The 16,127-nt window shown below is 53.7% G+C and overlaps 7 protein-coding genes across 7 annotated transcripts; 4 read left to right on the top strand and 3 right to left on the bottom strand.

The window, feature by feature from the left end:
- Positions 1-197: 197 nt before the first annotated feature.
- J4E87_005199 (uncharacterized protein) lies at positions 198-443 on the bottom strand (the record flags this gene model as incomplete). The annotated part of the gene is made up of 1 exon (XM_049376815.1): positions 198-443. The coding sequence occupies one exon, from the start codon at positions 441-443 to the stop codon at positions 198-200; it is 246 nt and encodes an 81-aa protein (XP_049233671.1).
- Positions 444-2,218: 1,775 nt separating this feature from the next.
- On the bottom strand, positions 2,219-3,788 carry J4E87_005198 (uncharacterized protein; the record flags this gene model as incomplete). Its single annotated transcript, XM_049376814.1, has 3 exons — positions 2,219-2,264; positions 2,287-3,584; positions 3,630-3,788. 3 exons carry the CDS (start codon positions 3,786-3,788, stop codon positions 2,219-2,221), a joined length of 1,503 nt encoding a protein of 500 aa, XP_049233670.1.
- A 284-nt stretch (positions 3,789-4,072) lies between these two features.
- Positions 4,073-4,636, top strand: J4E87_005197 (uncharacterized protein; the record flags this gene model as incomplete). The annotated part of the gene is made up of 1 exon (XM_049376813.1): positions 4,073-4,636. One exon carries the CDS (start codon positions 4,073-4,075, stop codon positions 4,634-4,636), a length of 564 nt encoding a protein of 187 aa, XP_049233669.1.
- Positions 4,637-4,828: 192 nt separating this feature from the next.
- On the top strand, positions 4,829-6,404 carry J4E87_005196 (uncharacterized protein; the record flags this gene model as incomplete). The annotated part of the gene is made up of 3 exons (XM_049376812.1): positions 4,829-4,969; positions 5,017-5,812; positions 5,863-6,404. The coding sequence occupies 3 exons, from the start codon at positions 4,829-4,831 to the stop codon at positions 6,402-6,404; spliced, it is 1,479 nt and encodes a 492-aa protein (XP_049233668.1).
- Positions 6,405-6,720: 316 nt separating this feature from the next.
- Positions 6,721-7,267, bottom strand: CYP10 (Peptidyl-prolyl cis-trans isomerase cyp10; the record flags this gene model as incomplete). The annotated part of the gene is made up of 2 exons (XM_049376811.1): positions 6,721-7,206; positions 7,256-7,267. The coding sequence occupies 2 exons, from the start codon at positions 7,265-7,267 to the stop codon at positions 6,721-6,723; spliced, it is 498 nt and encodes a 165-aa protein (XP_049233667.1).
- Positions 7,268-7,887: 620 nt separating this feature from the next.
- Positions 7,888-9,267, top strand: J4E87_005194 (uncharacterized protein; the record flags this gene model as incomplete). Its single annotated transcript, XM_049376810.1, has 3 exons — positions 7,888-7,965; positions 8,088-8,972; positions 9,025-9,267. 3 exons carry the CDS (start codon positions 7,888-7,890, stop codon positions 9,265-9,267), a joined length of 1,206 nt encoding a protein of 401 aa, XP_049233666.1.
- Positions 9,268-12,155: 2,888 nt separating this feature from the next.
- Positions 12,156-14,113, top strand: NAR1 (Cytosolic Fe-S cluster assembly factor nar1; the record flags this gene model as incomplete). Its single annotated transcript, XM_049376809.1, has 2 exons — positions 12,156-12,260; positions 12,317-14,113. The coding sequence occupies 2 exons, from the start codon at positions 12,156-12,158 to the stop codon at positions 14,111-14,113; spliced, it is 1,902 nt and encodes a 633-aa protein (XP_049233665.1).
- Between the last annotated feature and the right edge of the window lie 2,014 nt (positions 14,114-16,127).

Below are 16,127 nucleotides of genomic sequence, written 5' to 3'. Positions count from 1 at the left end.
AATATTCATCCGGGTGTCGGCTAGGCGGAGGCTGACTGACGGCTGGGCGCTCGTCAGGCGATGACTGTTCTCTTCCAACGCTTGGTCGAGAAAGTCTTGGTGGTGTCGTTATGGTCTGATAACCGTTGTTCATAGCTATTCGTAATGGGCATGTGGAGTGTTGACGCATGAAATGGATGCGCGTCGAACTTCATTCATCATGAGGTTCGGCGACCCTTCTTGCTGCCCAGAGTGAAGGCGCGCTTGAGCTTGCTTTCGGTGGCAGTGGGTGATGTAGGACTCGGTGTAGAGCTGCTGCCTGACCGGCGAGGGTCTGAGCTAGCGGACGACTGAGAAGAGGACCTCTTGCGGCTCTCTTCTGCGAGGATGTCGTCCAGTGAGACGTTGAGGTGGGGGTGACTGATCGGGACCTCTTCGAGGTTTTCGACAAAGCGAGAGGCCATTGCGTCGATAGTGGTAGTGAAGTGTTGGAGTGGGTGAACGGTCGTTGTGTGTGAATGGATGTGGGGAGATGCAGATCTTTATAGCACCAGTATCGATATATAGTGCTGGGTGGCTGATATGATCTACGCGTGATGTGTCGAGCGTGGCTTATGGTATATGTTCCAGACTTCGATGTGGCAATGTCCGGATATAGTATACCAAGAGAGCAGGCAGTTGCGGACACCGGAAATAGTGTAGTAGCGAGAGTGGAAAGGGTGAAAGCTCGAAGCGATGGTAGACGATATATGCCGAAGTAATGAACAAAGCCTAGGCATGCAAGGGCGGCGGAAGGTTTTTAAACATATCTCAGGGCGTGTGTGGACGAGCAGGTGGACGGGGTCCGTGTGTCGACGGCACACGAGGCCAGGGACTTGCTACAGTACGATCCAGGGTCTGTCCCGCCGATCGCGAAGCCTCGATGCATATAACGGCGGCGCTAAGGGCAGGGTATGACGTACCAAAACGTTCTGGACAGCGTTCTGCTGGCAGCCACACGGTCTTCGTGCGGCCATAACGGGCGCGTAACCGCGTGCGACAAGTCTCCAGTCGCACAGTCCCATGGGTGAACGCACTGGAAATAGCAGCGCTCGCAGGACTGACATATCCGCAAGGGCTCTCCCAAGCCGCTTGAAAGCGTCAACCAGATTACGGACGTCTTCGCACGACTGCTCGCAGGATTGCGCATCCGACCCGCCGCCTCCAGCCTCTGCCCAGTCATGCGCAGCGCGACAGCGGCGACCTTGTGAGCCTTGGGTATTCTTGCTCAGCACGCGCAACCCTTTCGCCACAGCTTGCGAATATCGGCTCGCCGTGTCAAATAAACTTGCGCCTAACATGCCTGCGATCAGCACGATCCCCAGGCAGTCGCGAGGCAAGACCGAGCCTGAGCACTTTATCCGCAGCAGTTATATTGAAACTGTGTCCGCACGACGGCAGCTCGCATGCGGTGTTCTCGTCGGGTCCGCTGCGTCCATCGCGAGTATGGCCGGGCCTCTGACGTAGGACGAGAGCCATCCAATATTACAGCCACCACTTTGGCTATAGTTTCCAAACCACGGCCTTGTCTAAAGCGCCGCCCGGCTCCGCTTGCCAGCGAACGATTGCGACAACAGGACAAGCTTCAAACGAGAGGCCTCGCCTAGGTTTGCGGTGTATTCGAAATGCCATACTCGGCAGCTAGTCGACATCATCGTGCAGGGTCCTCATTCAAACTGTCCGGCGCCCGGACCCTTGTGGGTCTGTGACAACGGTAAACCCCAAACTTCTGCGCCATCCGTCATGTCAAGTGGGCAGCGGAGCCGACTTTTCGAGGTTAAGTTGCAGATATAAGCGGACACACGACGCTAGCCGCGTGTGCAATTTGCTAGTCTTGGGCACCAATTGCACTTGTCATGTATACAATGTCGTGGCCATCGAGCCATCGTGAGGCTACACTGGTGTCGTGGAGCATATCGCAAGTCCACGAAATTTGCGCACTCTGCTAGACTGTTTTGAAGTTTGAGTAGTGCGGCTCTGGATAAGCTGGACGGATGACGACTTCCTTTGCATCGTCCAAACTTTCGTATCGGCTCAGGCATATGGTTAAGTCATCACCATCTTCCCCGACCACGACCACCCCTTCCGCCCCTCCCACGTCCCCTATGCCCTTGGCCACGCCCACCCCCTCTATGTCCACCTCCGCCTCTTCCCCCGCCTCGATTGGACCGCTGTTGCTCCGGTCTCGGACCGCTTTGCGCTAGTTGTGCCCGCTCTTCGTCTGACGCATGAAACACATTTGGGATCTGCAGTAAGTTGCAAAATGACTGAGTGTGCGGGTTACTGTACTCTTGCGGGGTAGCCTGGACATGTATGCCTAGTGCGGGGTCATATGTCGGCGCAGTTGCTGTAAAATCCTCAGGTATCATCATCTTGTCAGCTGTGACAAGGTTCTCTTCGATCCAAGCTATCTCTTTCTCCACAAGAGGTCGGTAGACCGCATCGCCTTTGTCTGCAGGGACTTGCGCATATGGGTCCCCTACAGTAAGGTGATCGGCGAAGACACGAGTGATGGCAAGCCACTCCGTGTCATACTGCAATCGCAGAGGCCGTTGCAATTCCGCAGGTGTATGTGGTTGTATTTCCAGCAATTGAAGGAAGCTCCGTTTGGGCAAGCACTTGTCAAGTGCAAGAAAGTTGGTCGTCTTGTTCGTTATGTCTTCAGGAAAGGGGAGGGTCTGTACTATCTCAGCCTTCGGACGTGAGAATGATTCCGGTAAGAGGCTGCGAATGTCTTCTGGAACTTGAGTTTCGCTCTCCGTATCAACAGATTGTATAGGCTTCTTGGGCTCTGCGACTGGTACAGGGACCACCTCGTCGTCGTCCAAATCCATGTCAAGATCAATTTCCGCATCATTCTTAGGTGCTGGTATCGGCTCCTCGTTCGATACATCCAGATCAATCTCGCCGTCGTTTACGACCCGCGGGATAGCACTATCAGCATCTGTTTGCGGTGGCGTAGCATTCGGAACTTCTGCGTGTTCCCAGACAGCGGGGAACTTAGCATGCATATGGGCACTGAACCAATGAGGTGGTCGCAGGCGCTCGAGGACTACCTTTGCAGCAACACTACCAAGAGTACCGTCCTTGGCCTCTTGCTCAAAGTCTGGCTTCCAGCTAAAGAGCTGCCGGAAATTGCCTTTCCACTCCATACCGCGCGGCCAGTCATGGCTCAGTCCAATGTCAACCTGCGTCCGTATTTGAAGCAATTTCCGCACGTCGAGTTCTCGAACATGATAGATGCTCCGAACATCGTCACTGTTGTAGGGCAAGCGCTCATAGTGTGGCTTTTTGTAGTTGTAGCCTTTCCAGATACCAGACAGACCAGCAATGCGCAGTGGTCCCAGCCGTATCACATTGGCTGCGCCCATGTAGTATATCTTTGGTGCGGCCCACCCGCCGTAGTAGAGCTCCCACATGTAGTTGCTCGCTTCGTGGTTGCCGCCGATGAATATGGTGAGATACGGGGCTGTACGCAAGCCTGAGTAGTATTCGTGAAAGTCGTGCATGGCGTGGTACTTGGAGGGCATCGATACTGCCTTGAGATCGGACGCGTTTCGAACAGCCTATGAAGTCAGTCACTGGATGAGCGCTATGAAAGTTTGACGTACCTGGAAGTCACCGCCAATAATCAAGAGATCCACATCTGGCCAGCCTTTCAGCTCGCAAGCTTTTGCGACAGACGCATAGATCTCGTGTAGCACTCCATGGCCGCAACCTTCGACTGCTATGCGCACGCCTTGCTGTTCTACCAGTTCTGGGGCGGCCATACTTCGACAATTGTGAACCGGTAGTTAGTGAGAGGAAGACTCTTCAGTAGCGCGACCACAGAACTGCTGCTAAGGCTTTGTTGCGCAGTACACTAGTGCAAGAATCGCGACGCGCGCAGAGTAAACATTATGACGAATGCTGCTGTCGAAGAAAGTAAGAGCACGGCCCTGCAGCCCTAGCGTCGGGGGTCGGAGTTATGATAAGCTAGCGAGCACGTGTAGATACTGGACCTGCAGGAAGCTTCTCAAGATCTGCGCAGAGATCATTCAGGTCCTCTAAACACATGGCTTCAGCAACTCAAACAGAGCTGAGGGCGAAGTTCCTTCAGGAAGCCGCTCATCTCCTCGCAATTCCCTCGCCAACAACAGCAGCGTTTCTAGGTAATGCATGCAACAAGCTAATCGAAGATGCTGAAGTCGGTATTTCAAGCAAGGAGACGGATGCCCTCCGACGAAGTATTTGCGGCGCATGCGGGAATGTCATGATTCCAGGGTGGTCGTGCAAAGTTTCGAACAAAGACAAGCTCAAAAGCACCGGCAGAAAGTTGTCGGTGCCCGAGAAAAGTATTCAGTATACCTGCTTGCGATGCCAACGAGAGACGCTTCAGACGCTTCAGCGAAGGCCTCGCAGACAGGTCAAGAGATCACGGTCTCTGTTGGATACAGTTCCAACGTCGGCAGCTCCGACTACGACTAAGAAAGAAGAGGATGCAGCCCCAAAGACGATTAATGCAAGCAGCAAACAAAGACAGAGGGCACGCAAAGGCGGCCTGCAGGCTATGCTTGAAAAGAAGAAGACACAAGACTCGGGCACGGGCGGACTCGATTTCATGGACTTTGCGCTCTAAGTCCCGTAGGGCTGAGTGAATGCAGCCCACCTGCATGGAAGGGCCTAGCGACCCGTGGACACCCCGCTATGCAAGCGCGGGGCTCAAAAAATTCGAGGAGTTATGTCATCAGAACTTGCGAAAGTCAATACAGTCGCAAGCAAAATCACTTTGTCCAACACTACCCTACACCAACATTAATCGATTGCAAACATGGCACAGCAACAGAGCCTTGCGAAGGATCTCTTCGAGGACATGGGCCGCAAGGTCGCCGAGGCGAGCGCCCAGGGAGACAACGACGACACAAAGGTTGTCGACGAGATCGAAAGCATGTGCATGAACTGTCACGAAGATGTAGGTGCATTTATAAAGTAATGATAGATTCAGCTGACATTTGGAAGGGTACTACGCGCCTCCTCCTCACAAGAATACCCTTCTTCCGCGAGATCGTCCTCATGTCCTTCTCATGCCCGCATTGCCACTTCAAGAACTCTGAGGTTCAACCCGCCGGTGAGATCCAGCAACGAGGCATCAAGTTCTCTCTCAAAGTTGAAACGGCCGACGATCTGAGCCGTCAGATTATCAAGAGCGACACCGCAGTGTTCCGAATCGAGGACATCGATCTAGAGATACCACAAGGGCGAGGACAACTGACGAATGTGGAGGGCATACTCGCAATGGTAGCGCAAGATCTAGAACAGAAGCAGGAGGAGAGGAAGGCGGTGGTACCAGAGGTGTACGAGCAGTTGCAGGGAGTCATTACCACGATCAAGCAGATGGCTACCGGAGAGAAGCTGCCTTTCAAGATCACGATCGACGACCCTGCCGGCAACTCGTCAATCGAACCTCCCAATGTACTTGGCGCAGGAAAATACTCTCGCAACGAATACCCACGAACGGCGGCGCAAAACGAAGCGCTCGGTCTGGGCGACACCAGCGGTGACGCCAGCGGTGAAGCGCCTGCCACAGAGATCCGACCAGAGTACCACGCCTCCCAAATGTACCCAGAGATGCCGTCCTCTCACGCCCCAATGGTGAACAACGTGGATGAGGACGACATTGTGGAGAACCAGGTCTACTCCTTCCCTGCCAGCTGCCCAGGATGCACCAAGTCGTGCACCACAAACATGAAGATGGTCAACATTCCCCACTTCAAGCAGGTGGTCCTGATGAGCACGGTGTGCGATCACTGCGGATGTAAGTTTATATCATGGAACAATCCACGTTTACCTGCTAATGCAATGCAGACCGAAGTAACGAGGTCAAAACCGGAGGCGAAGTTCCTGAGCTGGGTCGTCGTATCACAGTCACGGTTGACAGCAAGGAAGATCTGTTGCGAGATATCCTCAAGGCCGAATCATGCGCCATGTCCTGCCTCGAGCTCAACCTCAGCGTTGAACCCGGTACTCTTGGTGGCAGGTTCACCACGATCGAAGGTCTACTGACCCAAGTACGCGATGACTTGAAATCTTCCATCTTCGACGCTGGCGGAGGAGGAGACTCAATGGACTCAGAGTCCAAGCAGAAGTGGAACACCTTTTTCCACAACCTCTCTGCAGCCATCAACGGCGAAGACAAGTTCACTCTCGTTCTCGAAGACCCTCTCGCCAGCAGCTACGTCCAGAGCTTCACGGCACCGGAGCCCGACCCAAAGATCAAGGTCGAGGACTACAAGAGGACAGAGGCGGAGGAGGAGGAACTTGGGTTGCTCGACATGAAGACGGAGGGCTACGAGGAGGAGCATGCGGCTAGCATGGCAGCGAACGGGACAACGACCAATGGCGCGTAGGGCTAACTTCGATGTCTCTTAGATTTCCTTGACTCTTGCATTAGGTCGGCGCTCGTAGATACCAAGGCCTCGCCAGCCATGATCAGTGTGACATGATCTTCTTCCAACTCTTCCCTGCGTCCATGCTTCGTGATGCCTATAGCGACTCGGAATCCTTCTGCCCAACGCCGATAGTGTGAATGGCCGGCTCTCTCAGATCTTGATCCGCGCTTTCTTTTTCTGCAGATGACGCGACATCCTTCAGGCTCCAATCAGACACTAGGCTTCCAGCTTGACATGAGTCGCATTACTACCGCTGTGCCCAGTAAAATATTGTTCATCCTGCCAGCGGGTTTGCATGAATGGTAATATTCTTGATCTCCATCTTCTCCTGCGGTCTTGACTTCTTGTCTACTTGAACGGCCTCCATGTCATCCAGCACCTCCCATCCTTCGAGCACCTTTCCAAAGACGGTGTTCTTCCCATCCAAGTGCGGCGCAGGCGCAAATGTGATGAAGAACTGCGAGCCGTTTGAATTCGGTCCCTTGTTCGCCATGCTCAAGATGCCTCTTGCATTGTGTCGCAACGCGGGCCGAAGCTCGTCCTCGAAGAGCTGGTTTGGCGTGTCGTAGATGGATGTGGAAGTCTTGGACTTTGGGTCGGAGGCTGGCGAGCCCGTCTGGACCATGAAGGAGGGGATCAGGCGGTGGAAGGGTGAAGAGTTGTAGAAGCCCGACGCGCAGAGGGCGAGGAAGTTCTCGGCGGTCTTGGGGACGGCTTCGCAGAATATTTCGAGTTTTATATCGCCCTTTGTCGTATGCAGCTAGTCACTGTTAGCAACAAGCTTGCAGTAGGCAGGCGGTTGGACTCACTGTGACGGACATGGTGGTGGGTGCAGATCAGTCGTGTTTGTGGTTTGGAAGGAGCGATGATGGCGCACGAATCGGACCCTCGAAGTTGAGCGCCCATCCACCTCCACCTCGTCGCGCCTAGAACATCGCGCGTCTATCCGACTGCGCTTACTGTGTGCAATCGCCCTGCATTCGCTGTCATCATCATTGCTACCGCCCGCTGCCCACGCTGCCTCCTCTGCTCGCGACACTGGCAGACGGCCGACCTCATCATAAGCGCCGCCGCATAAGCTCCACCCGGCGACAGCCCTACCACGCTCGGGACGTAATCCACCACAGTATCCCCGCGCATTCACCCAAGACACGCCCATTCCTACATCGCAAACCTTAGCCGTCGGCCCGCCGCGCATCCACCGGCCTCACTGCCACGCTGAGCCCCGCGGGTTCGAGATACGAGGCGCCTACATCATCTCAACCCCACAATTGGCTGCCCGGAAGGCTACCTAGCTCCCAGCACGGCATAGCTGCCCGGCGCATCACCACCCTAGAGCCTCCAGCGCGCGATTCGGACGAGGGCACCGCATTCTGAAAGGCCACGGACACGCCCATGCAGCGCCCGCTGCCCTCCCAGGCCTGCGCTGCGAGAAACGAACATGTCGGCCTTCGTTCGCGTCTCAGGACCGCCCAACAGTAACTTTCTGGTTGGCTATCCGGGCATATCAGCAACACTAGTACGTGTCTCCAGTCTGTTTCCGTTATGAGTGGGCGTCTTGCGCTCCATCCAGCCGCGTCGAGTCGCTGTATGACCGACTCCCCTTCGACAAGGGTACTGGCCATTGCTGACATGTCACAGCCTCGAATAGAAGGCAAAGTCGAGATACGGCCACTCATTGGAGTATCGGCGCCCGTCAATGTCTCCCTCGTCACCATCGCATTGCACCGTCGCGAAACCATACACCCGTCCGCCGACTCGGTTACGAAGAAGCATCTGGCAGCCCCGCGCAAAGAGATTACCGACATCGTCGGTAAGGAGATGCTCCTATATCGATGTTCGCCCGGAAGAGAGCATGAGAGTATACTATGTATGGACCTCCCGTTCGTCATCTTCATACCGTACGGACGCGGCGGCGAGGAGGTAGCGAGGAGAGTCCCGCCCGCGAGTCTACAATTACCGAGTCGGACGGCGGAGACGTTTTACGAACTCGTCGTGACAGTACAGCAAGGGCCCCAGGAACAGAAGAAGTATCCCTTTGCCGTGCCGATACAACGATACGACACCCTCTCTACCTTTGGCATGTACAATCGACCCGAAAGCGCAGAGCGAGTGACGGACCACCTCGTCACCCTTGGCATCAGCCTGCCGAGATGGAGTTATGGACCCATGGACCCAGTCTCAGTATACATCAAATTGAGTCCCAACCCCGACTGGCTGAGCAAGGCGAAGAAGGTCACAATCAATAAGATCACAGTCGGCATAGACGAAGAGATCATCTTCAACCACGAAGGAGATGAGCCGACTCGTAAAGTCAAGACGCTGGCAAAAACACAGCAACACGTCGGAGTGAGGATGCCCGAAGCGGGCTATTTCACGAACCTCGGGCTAGTCTTCCCCGCAAAAGATCTACGAGACAACGCAGGTGTTATCCCAAGAGGGCAGAAGGAGTTTCCCATGTACGCTGTTACTGGTTTTACGACGACTGGTACTCTATACAAGATTGAGTACTACCTCACTGTCAAGGTAGGCTGGACTGGGCGAATTGCAAGTTGAAAATTATGCTGACTGAACGCAGGCGCAAATGTCGTCAGCCCGAGACATCCTGCTCCGTCAGCCCATTGTGGTATGTCCTTTTGACCATGCAGGCTGTAAAGAGGAAATGGAGGCCATTGAGCAGGCAGCCAAGGACGCCGCACACGTCACACCTGACAACCCCATGTTGCCCGCCAGTACTATTGTTCGATCCAACGACCCAGAAGGCTTGCGCGCACTCGGTATCGCAATTGTGGGAGGCGTACGGAAACCGCTGATTGAGTGAAGAGCTGGTCGCGCAAAAGCATTGAGGATTTTGAGGGACGCGATTTTGCCATGCGTAGGATACTTGTGTTCGACATTCCGCACGTTTGGTCTCTGCGATTGGAGGATCAAGACGGACTCGAGCACGAAACGTTGTTGGATGAAGCCACCGGCAACCAGCCGACCCGACCAGGACAGACGATCTGCACTACTGTGCACGCAAATTACTGGATCGCGCAAAGGCGATAGCACATAACACAGGCGCAACACCGATCATGAAACCAGCGGAGCCCGGAGTCATGTCGAAGCTACCATCTACAGCACGCATTGGGTCTATTTGAACACAAAAGGCGCAAGGTCATTATACCCAGTGAGCTTGTGCATTGTTTATAGGGAGCATTATTTTGGCTTTTCATTGGCGTTACAAGGAAGGGCACGACGGGACGGCCGCCTGTTTGTTCATGATACCTTCGAGTCGTTCGTTCCTATTTTAATCATCAGGTTGGAGGGAGAAAGGAAGAACGCCTCGGCGGGTACCGGGAAGTTTTGTCTTTGGGAAAGGATTCGTGCATTGATTGGAGAAGGAGGAGGAGGAGGAAGAGGTGATCTAAAGAGCGAAAGAAAAGCCACAGTAGGTGGATCTCAATAGCTAGGGCAGAGAAGTTGAAGAATAACCACTACTCATGACACTTCACTCAATCGTCCCTGCCTGGCCCGCTTTCATGCCTATACACAAGACCAGCCTCCTATCCATACCCTCATTCTCCCCCATCAGGCCACTGATCCACCAAACCCTCCGCCCCAACCTCCCCTCCCGTCCTCCCAACCAACGCCCCCAAATTCATCCTAACACTATACCTCAGATACTTCGTCTCAACCCCCTTCGCAAACCCGCCTCCCAAACCACCAATATCACTCTCCCCACCACTCGGATGATGATGCGCGAAAACAGGTGGTTGAGTCGTCAGGCAAACCCTCTCATCCCCCTTCACACCCACGCCGCCACCTCCCCTAGCACTGCCAGAAGCGTGCTGAGCCTGCCGCCCCATATCCGGATCGTTCCCAGCACACCACCGCCCAAGCTCACTGTCGAAAATCCCGTTCCAACCCGCCACCCCGAATTGATGCAACAAGCGCCGGGCGCCGCGTTGCGAGACGGCGTATCCGACTGTACAGAGGGTGCCGCCTGTGGCGCGGTGGTAGATGCGTGTGTGTGGTGGGAAAGCGGTGGCTAGGGCGTCTAGTTCGCCTTGGAAAGGATGAGCTTTTAGGTGCTGGGGTGAGGGTACCGTGGCATCGTTGGTGTGCGTTAGGGTTATCGTGCGGTGGACTGCGTGGTCGTAGACTTGGGAGTGCTGACCGGGGGCTTCACGTGGCATGCCGGTTCCGCAGTGGCCGAGCCAGAGTATGTCCCATTTTGTGGGGTCGCCGTAGGGTGATGGTGGTGATGAGGTATGGGTAAGGTGGGATTGGCGTGGGAGGGATGATAGAGGGAGGGAGATGAGCTTTTTGGCGAGGTTGGTTGTGTCGATGATTTGGAGGGCGGTGTGTGTTGTTTCGGTGTTTCGGTGGGCGTGCAGTTTGGAGAGGGGGATGGACGTGTGGTTTGAGGATAGGAAGCGGGAGGCGAGGGCGAAGCGTTGTAGGTTTTGACGTATGCGTGTGTCCCAATCTACGTCGTCTTCGAGGATGAGGGCTGTGGTTAGGTTTTGATTGACTATTCTGAATGTTGTTAGGTCAGTGATGTCTCCTAGTCAAGGGTGGAGAGCGTGTACTGTTGTAGGGCGTTCATATGTGTTCTCCAACTTCCTCGAATGCCGGCTGAAAGCTTTCTGTTCTCTTCTGGTAGAGGATATGCCTTGTTGTTGATACTCTCCCCTGTTACGCCTTCGACAAATTCGAGCTTGATGTTGGAAATTGCTGCTGCAAGACTCATTGCATCGCGACGATCGGTACGGGAGGGCAGGTTGAGGACCAAAATCTTCTCGAACTTGAGTTGGGTTAGTGTAGGTAGGATGTGAGAAGCTGACATGTTGTACCGCTAGCGTTGTATTCAATATATCCCTTAAGGTTTCGTCCTGTACAAAGGCGAATGAATCCTCTGGTATCAGAACTTCCGACGTCCTTGTGTTGAACCACAACCACAAGGCACCGAAGAAGACACATGTCGTCAGCAGTCTAGGCGCAGACATCCACCCACTCCTTCTCCTTGCGACCTCAAACCTCGTGCCGCTCTTGGAAGACATCAGTCTCAAGGTATCAATAGAAATGCGTCGCATGCGGGCGGAACGTAGCAGCAGCAACACTGCAGAGATGTGAGGAAAGAAAACATGATGAGCAAGTCAGAATCCTGTGGCACGGCATGGTCAGAAGTAAAGCGAATAACTATATTCATGTTGGTCATTTCCAGGTTTGTTGCCTTCCCTCCGACCATTCGATGCGCGGCTTGCTAGGCTAAATCGATCTGCCGAAAAGCATGCGGGGCGCATGCTGTATGCTCCTATACTCCGTGAGCGAGTATATTGCGGCAGCTAATGTAGCCAAGTGTGGATATGTGTTCCTGCTGCACTCGACATTGGCATGTGTAAGCACGTGAGAAGTGACGGCGAGCATGCAGAAGATGTGGATACCTAGGTAGTGTGGCGGCGACTCGCCGCGGAGGTTTGTAATCTCGGAATCTTTTGGAAATGCGAGCCTATCGATAGGCCGGCGCGTTGCGTGACTGCTTTCTCCGCGACATCGGGGCGGCGTGAGTTTTGGGCTTTCTTAATTGTATCGCGCTCTTCGTTCTTCCTCCGCTCATTCCTCAACGTTTTGCCTGCATAGTCTGGTGTTTGCTGTCTCTGCGGTCGTTTTTACTCTCATCGCAATACCGCTTGCCACCCCTCCCCCACTACAACACGGCGCAACATGAGCGCCATTCTTTCAGCAGACGACCTCAACGACTTCATATCACCGGGTGTCGCGTGCATAAAACCTATAGAGACGCTCCCCGTACAGCAGGCAGACAACTCGGTATGTTAGGTTATCGCATTGCGTCATGCGCGGGCGCATTCTAACAATGATGCTAGAACCCATACGAAGTTACGACCGAAGAGAAAGCCGCCGCCTCAGAACCGCCGCCACCCGCTTCGATATCGCTTACCGATTGTCTCGCCTGTTCAGGATGTGTAACAAGTGCGGAAGCCGTATTGGTTTCGCTGCAATCGCATACCGAGGTCCTCACAACGCTTGATACCCACCCGTCGTTACGCGCACCGTGGCTGGCACACAATGGGACGAATGGACATACGAATGGACATACGAATGGACATACGAGCAATGGGACAGAGAAAGATATGAATGGGCAAAATGCTGAAGGAAAGCTATTCGTCGCAAGCGTCTCACCACAGTCGCGCGCAAGTCTGGCAGCTGTCTTCAACATTTCCGAGGTAGAGGCTGGAAACATGATCGCACAGCTTCTTAGTGGACCTTTAGGTCTGAGGTCTGGTGGCCATCAAGGAAGCGATTTCACGTGGATTATCGACACCAACGCGATGCGCGAAGCCTGTCTCGTTGCCGCAGCAGACGAGGTCACAAATGCACTCTCTCCCGAAGCATCTAAGATTACACCAAAGCCCGGATCCGAGGGCTCAATCGATACGACTCCAAAAGCTCCTATACTCACATCTGCCTGCCCAGGATGGATATGCTACGCAGAGAAGACACATCCATACGTTCTCCCGCATCTCTCGCGACTCAAGTCGCCACAAGCTCTTACCGGCACTTTGATCAAGTCGGTTCTTAGCGAGCGTTATAACGTGCTGCCATCTCAGATATGGCACCTCGCCATCATGCCATGCTTCGACAAGAAGCTTGAAGCTAGCCGTGGAGAGCTAACATCAGCTGCATGGCTACCTAGCTATGACCAGTCGCAGGAAAAGATCCGCGACACCGACTGCGTAATCACAGCTCGCGAACTCTTACATCTCGCAGCAGCCCGTGGCATCAATTTCGCTTCCCTTCCTCGTACACCACTTCCATCTAGCGACCGAACGCCGTTCCCAGACCCAAAGCTAGATGCATTCCTATTCCCTCCTTCGCGCCGGAAGAACCAAAGCGCAGCCGCCGGTCCATCTGGCGGATATCTACACCACATACTGCAAACCTACCAAGCTCAAAATCCGGGATCTACAATATCAACAGTCCGAGGGCGTAATGCTGATGTAGTGGAATACTCGGTAGTTCGTGGCTCAGAAACAATCATCAAAGCAGCACGATTCTACGGTTTCAGGAACATCCAGAACTTGGTACGGCGACTGAAGCCAGCAAAAGCCAGTAGATTACCGGGCGGCAAAACGGGCGTTAGCAGGAGACCAGGTGGTGCAGTTGCTGCTGCGGGTGAGGGTGTCAAGGACTATGCGTACGTGGAGGTCATGGCTTGCCCCGGTGGATGCACAAACGGCGGTGGTCAAGTCAAGGTTCAGGAAGTGGAAGAAGTGCGCGTCTACGAAGGGATTCAAGAGGCGAACGAAGATGCGCCCGCGCCCAAGCCAGGCCCAAAGGAGCAGAAAGAGTGGCTGGCAAAGGTGGACGAAGCCTACTTCTCGGGCACAGACTCGGAAGAAGAGAGATCAAACGGGGACGGCGATCAACACATGACAAATGGGGAGGCGAATGGAAACTCTCCTGACCAAGATGTCGTTGATGGGATATCGAGGTCACGCATGAAGCAGCTCATGGCACATTGGGCTGATATCACGGGCGTCGATCAGCAGAAGCTGATATACACTTCGTACATCAAGGTCGAAAGCGATGTTGGCAAGAAGAAGCCGAGTGACATGGAACGTGTTGCTGGGCTGGCTGTTACCGCCGGTGGCGGATGGTAAAGCCATGCTTACGAAAAGATGAAGGCATTGGAAACAGGCAGGAGCATTGCATGGCGTTTTTTAGATGATTGATTGCTTTGCTTCGAATTCGTGTATTCAAAGCAAATTCAAAGCAAAGCAATCAATCATCTAAGAAACGCCATGCAATGCTCCTTCCTATGGCGTTTCTTAGATATGGGGAATACTGTAACGGCTATGCGGCATCGTCTCTACAGAGACTTGGAAAGTCCATACTAGAATCAATAGATTCGACCATTGATTGCAATCATCTCGATGTAGCACCACATGAAACAACGCAAGATCAGTCATCACCGGGAAGTTCTTCCGTGTTAAACTAACACTACGACGCTCGCGCTCGCGCTCGCTCGCGAGCTAGATAAACCATACTTACTTTTTATCCCACCACAATATCCCCCCCTTTAATGCGTACCAAACTCTGCCCCTCCCTCAAAAAGCAAAAGGAGTTTCACTTGAACATGCTGAATCGTCCTCGTGATCGCAATCGCGACCGCAATCTCAATCGCGACAATCGACGCCATACCATCTCCTTTTCCGTTGTGGTAGTGGTAGTGGCTGGTGGCTGGCTGCATATGTACAGAGACCTGCATATGCGACGGGCCGTCCCCGCCGCACCTTGCCGTGTTACCTTCCGTTTCCGCTTTGTTGAGACACCTCGGTTTGGGTAGGCGGAGATAGAGTGGTGGAAATACGCTGTTGTGCTTTGGGTGTAGTAGAAAAAGAGGGGATGATGTGTGCGCGTAGACGAAGATCACCAGGTTTATGGACTTGGTCGACGCTGCGGCGGACTGTCAGCGTATGCCTGCCGACTTCACCATGGTGGACGAGGACACCGCTGTACACTCCAGTACCATGTATCCAGCTTTCTATCTGGGAAGACGCTGCGAGGACTACCTAGGTAAGTAAGGAATGACTGCCATACAGATGCCCGCTGAAGATCACGAGTAGGACCGATGGAGATCTTTCGGAGGCGAGAGAAAGATCTGATTAGGGAAGATGCTTGTAAGTACGTGAAGACGTGGCTAGTGCACTTGCCCGTGAACGCAAGAAGGGTTCATGGCAGTGGCGGGAGTGATGCGTTGGCTAGTCGAGGGTGGTCGAGTAGGCGAGTGACGCAGTGGCGTTGCGTGTCCTGTGGAGCGGATCACGCAATCGTCAAGGCTGGCCCGAGGCTGGTAGATTGATTTCACAGGGTCAGGCATGGAGATGGAGAGCAGCGGAGACGTAGTGTGGTGTTTTTGCAGTCTGGTGCCGCGACGGAGGCAGGCAAGCGAGCAGCTTTCATTTGATGGTAGGGAGATAGCTAACTAATAGTACATAGGAGATGCGCGTTCGGCACCGCCGCAATCGCTTTGTTGATAGTAGATAATAGAGAAAAAACAAGCCAGGTGGTATCGAACTCCTTCCCATGAGCCATGTGCGTGGATAGACGCGAGGCAAGAAACGTACAATGACTAGCCATCCTGGGCTATATGTCCTATTACATATTACAACGGGTTGTGTGTGGACTTGCTAGAAAAGTCAAGATAGTGAGATGAGAGTACGCAAGGAGAATGCAGGTAGAAAACGGGACGCAAAGAGAAGAGTTGAAACAGGGCCAGTTGATCGCTCAAAAACTATTCTACCCACCTCCCATGTTGTTACCAAGTTTATCCCAAGAAAACATGGTTTGCCTCCCTTCCTTCACCCCAGCCTTCCCTTTTAACCAACAAGGATATATAGTAGAGGAGATAGAAGCTGACGGTATGATGTAGTCGCCAAATGCTCAAATTGGGGGGTATCCGCCGATGAAATGAAGCACATAAAGGAAAAAGCTCGGTCTAGTATAGTACGGGATAGCGCCAACAAGGCGCGCCAAAGAGAATCTGAAACAGAAGCAAGGTGTACACTGGGTTTTCCCAAACACGGACAATCCCTGCAGTAACACCCAAGTAACTTGATGACAAGGTATCGACAATTTCCCACGGAATGAACAGACGACAATCTCGCGTCGATC

Source organism: Alternaria ethzedia (assembly GCF_023757985.1).
Source record: "Alternaria ethzedia strain BMP 0044 chromosome Unknown scaffold_10, whole genome shotgun sequence".
NCBI lineage: Eukaryota > Fungi > Ascomycota > Dothideomycetes > Pleosporales > Pleosporaceae > Alternaria > Alternaria ethzedia.
The sequence above is the reverse complement of the archived record's forward strand: the minus strand, read 5'-3'. Positions and strand labels throughout refer to the sequence as shown.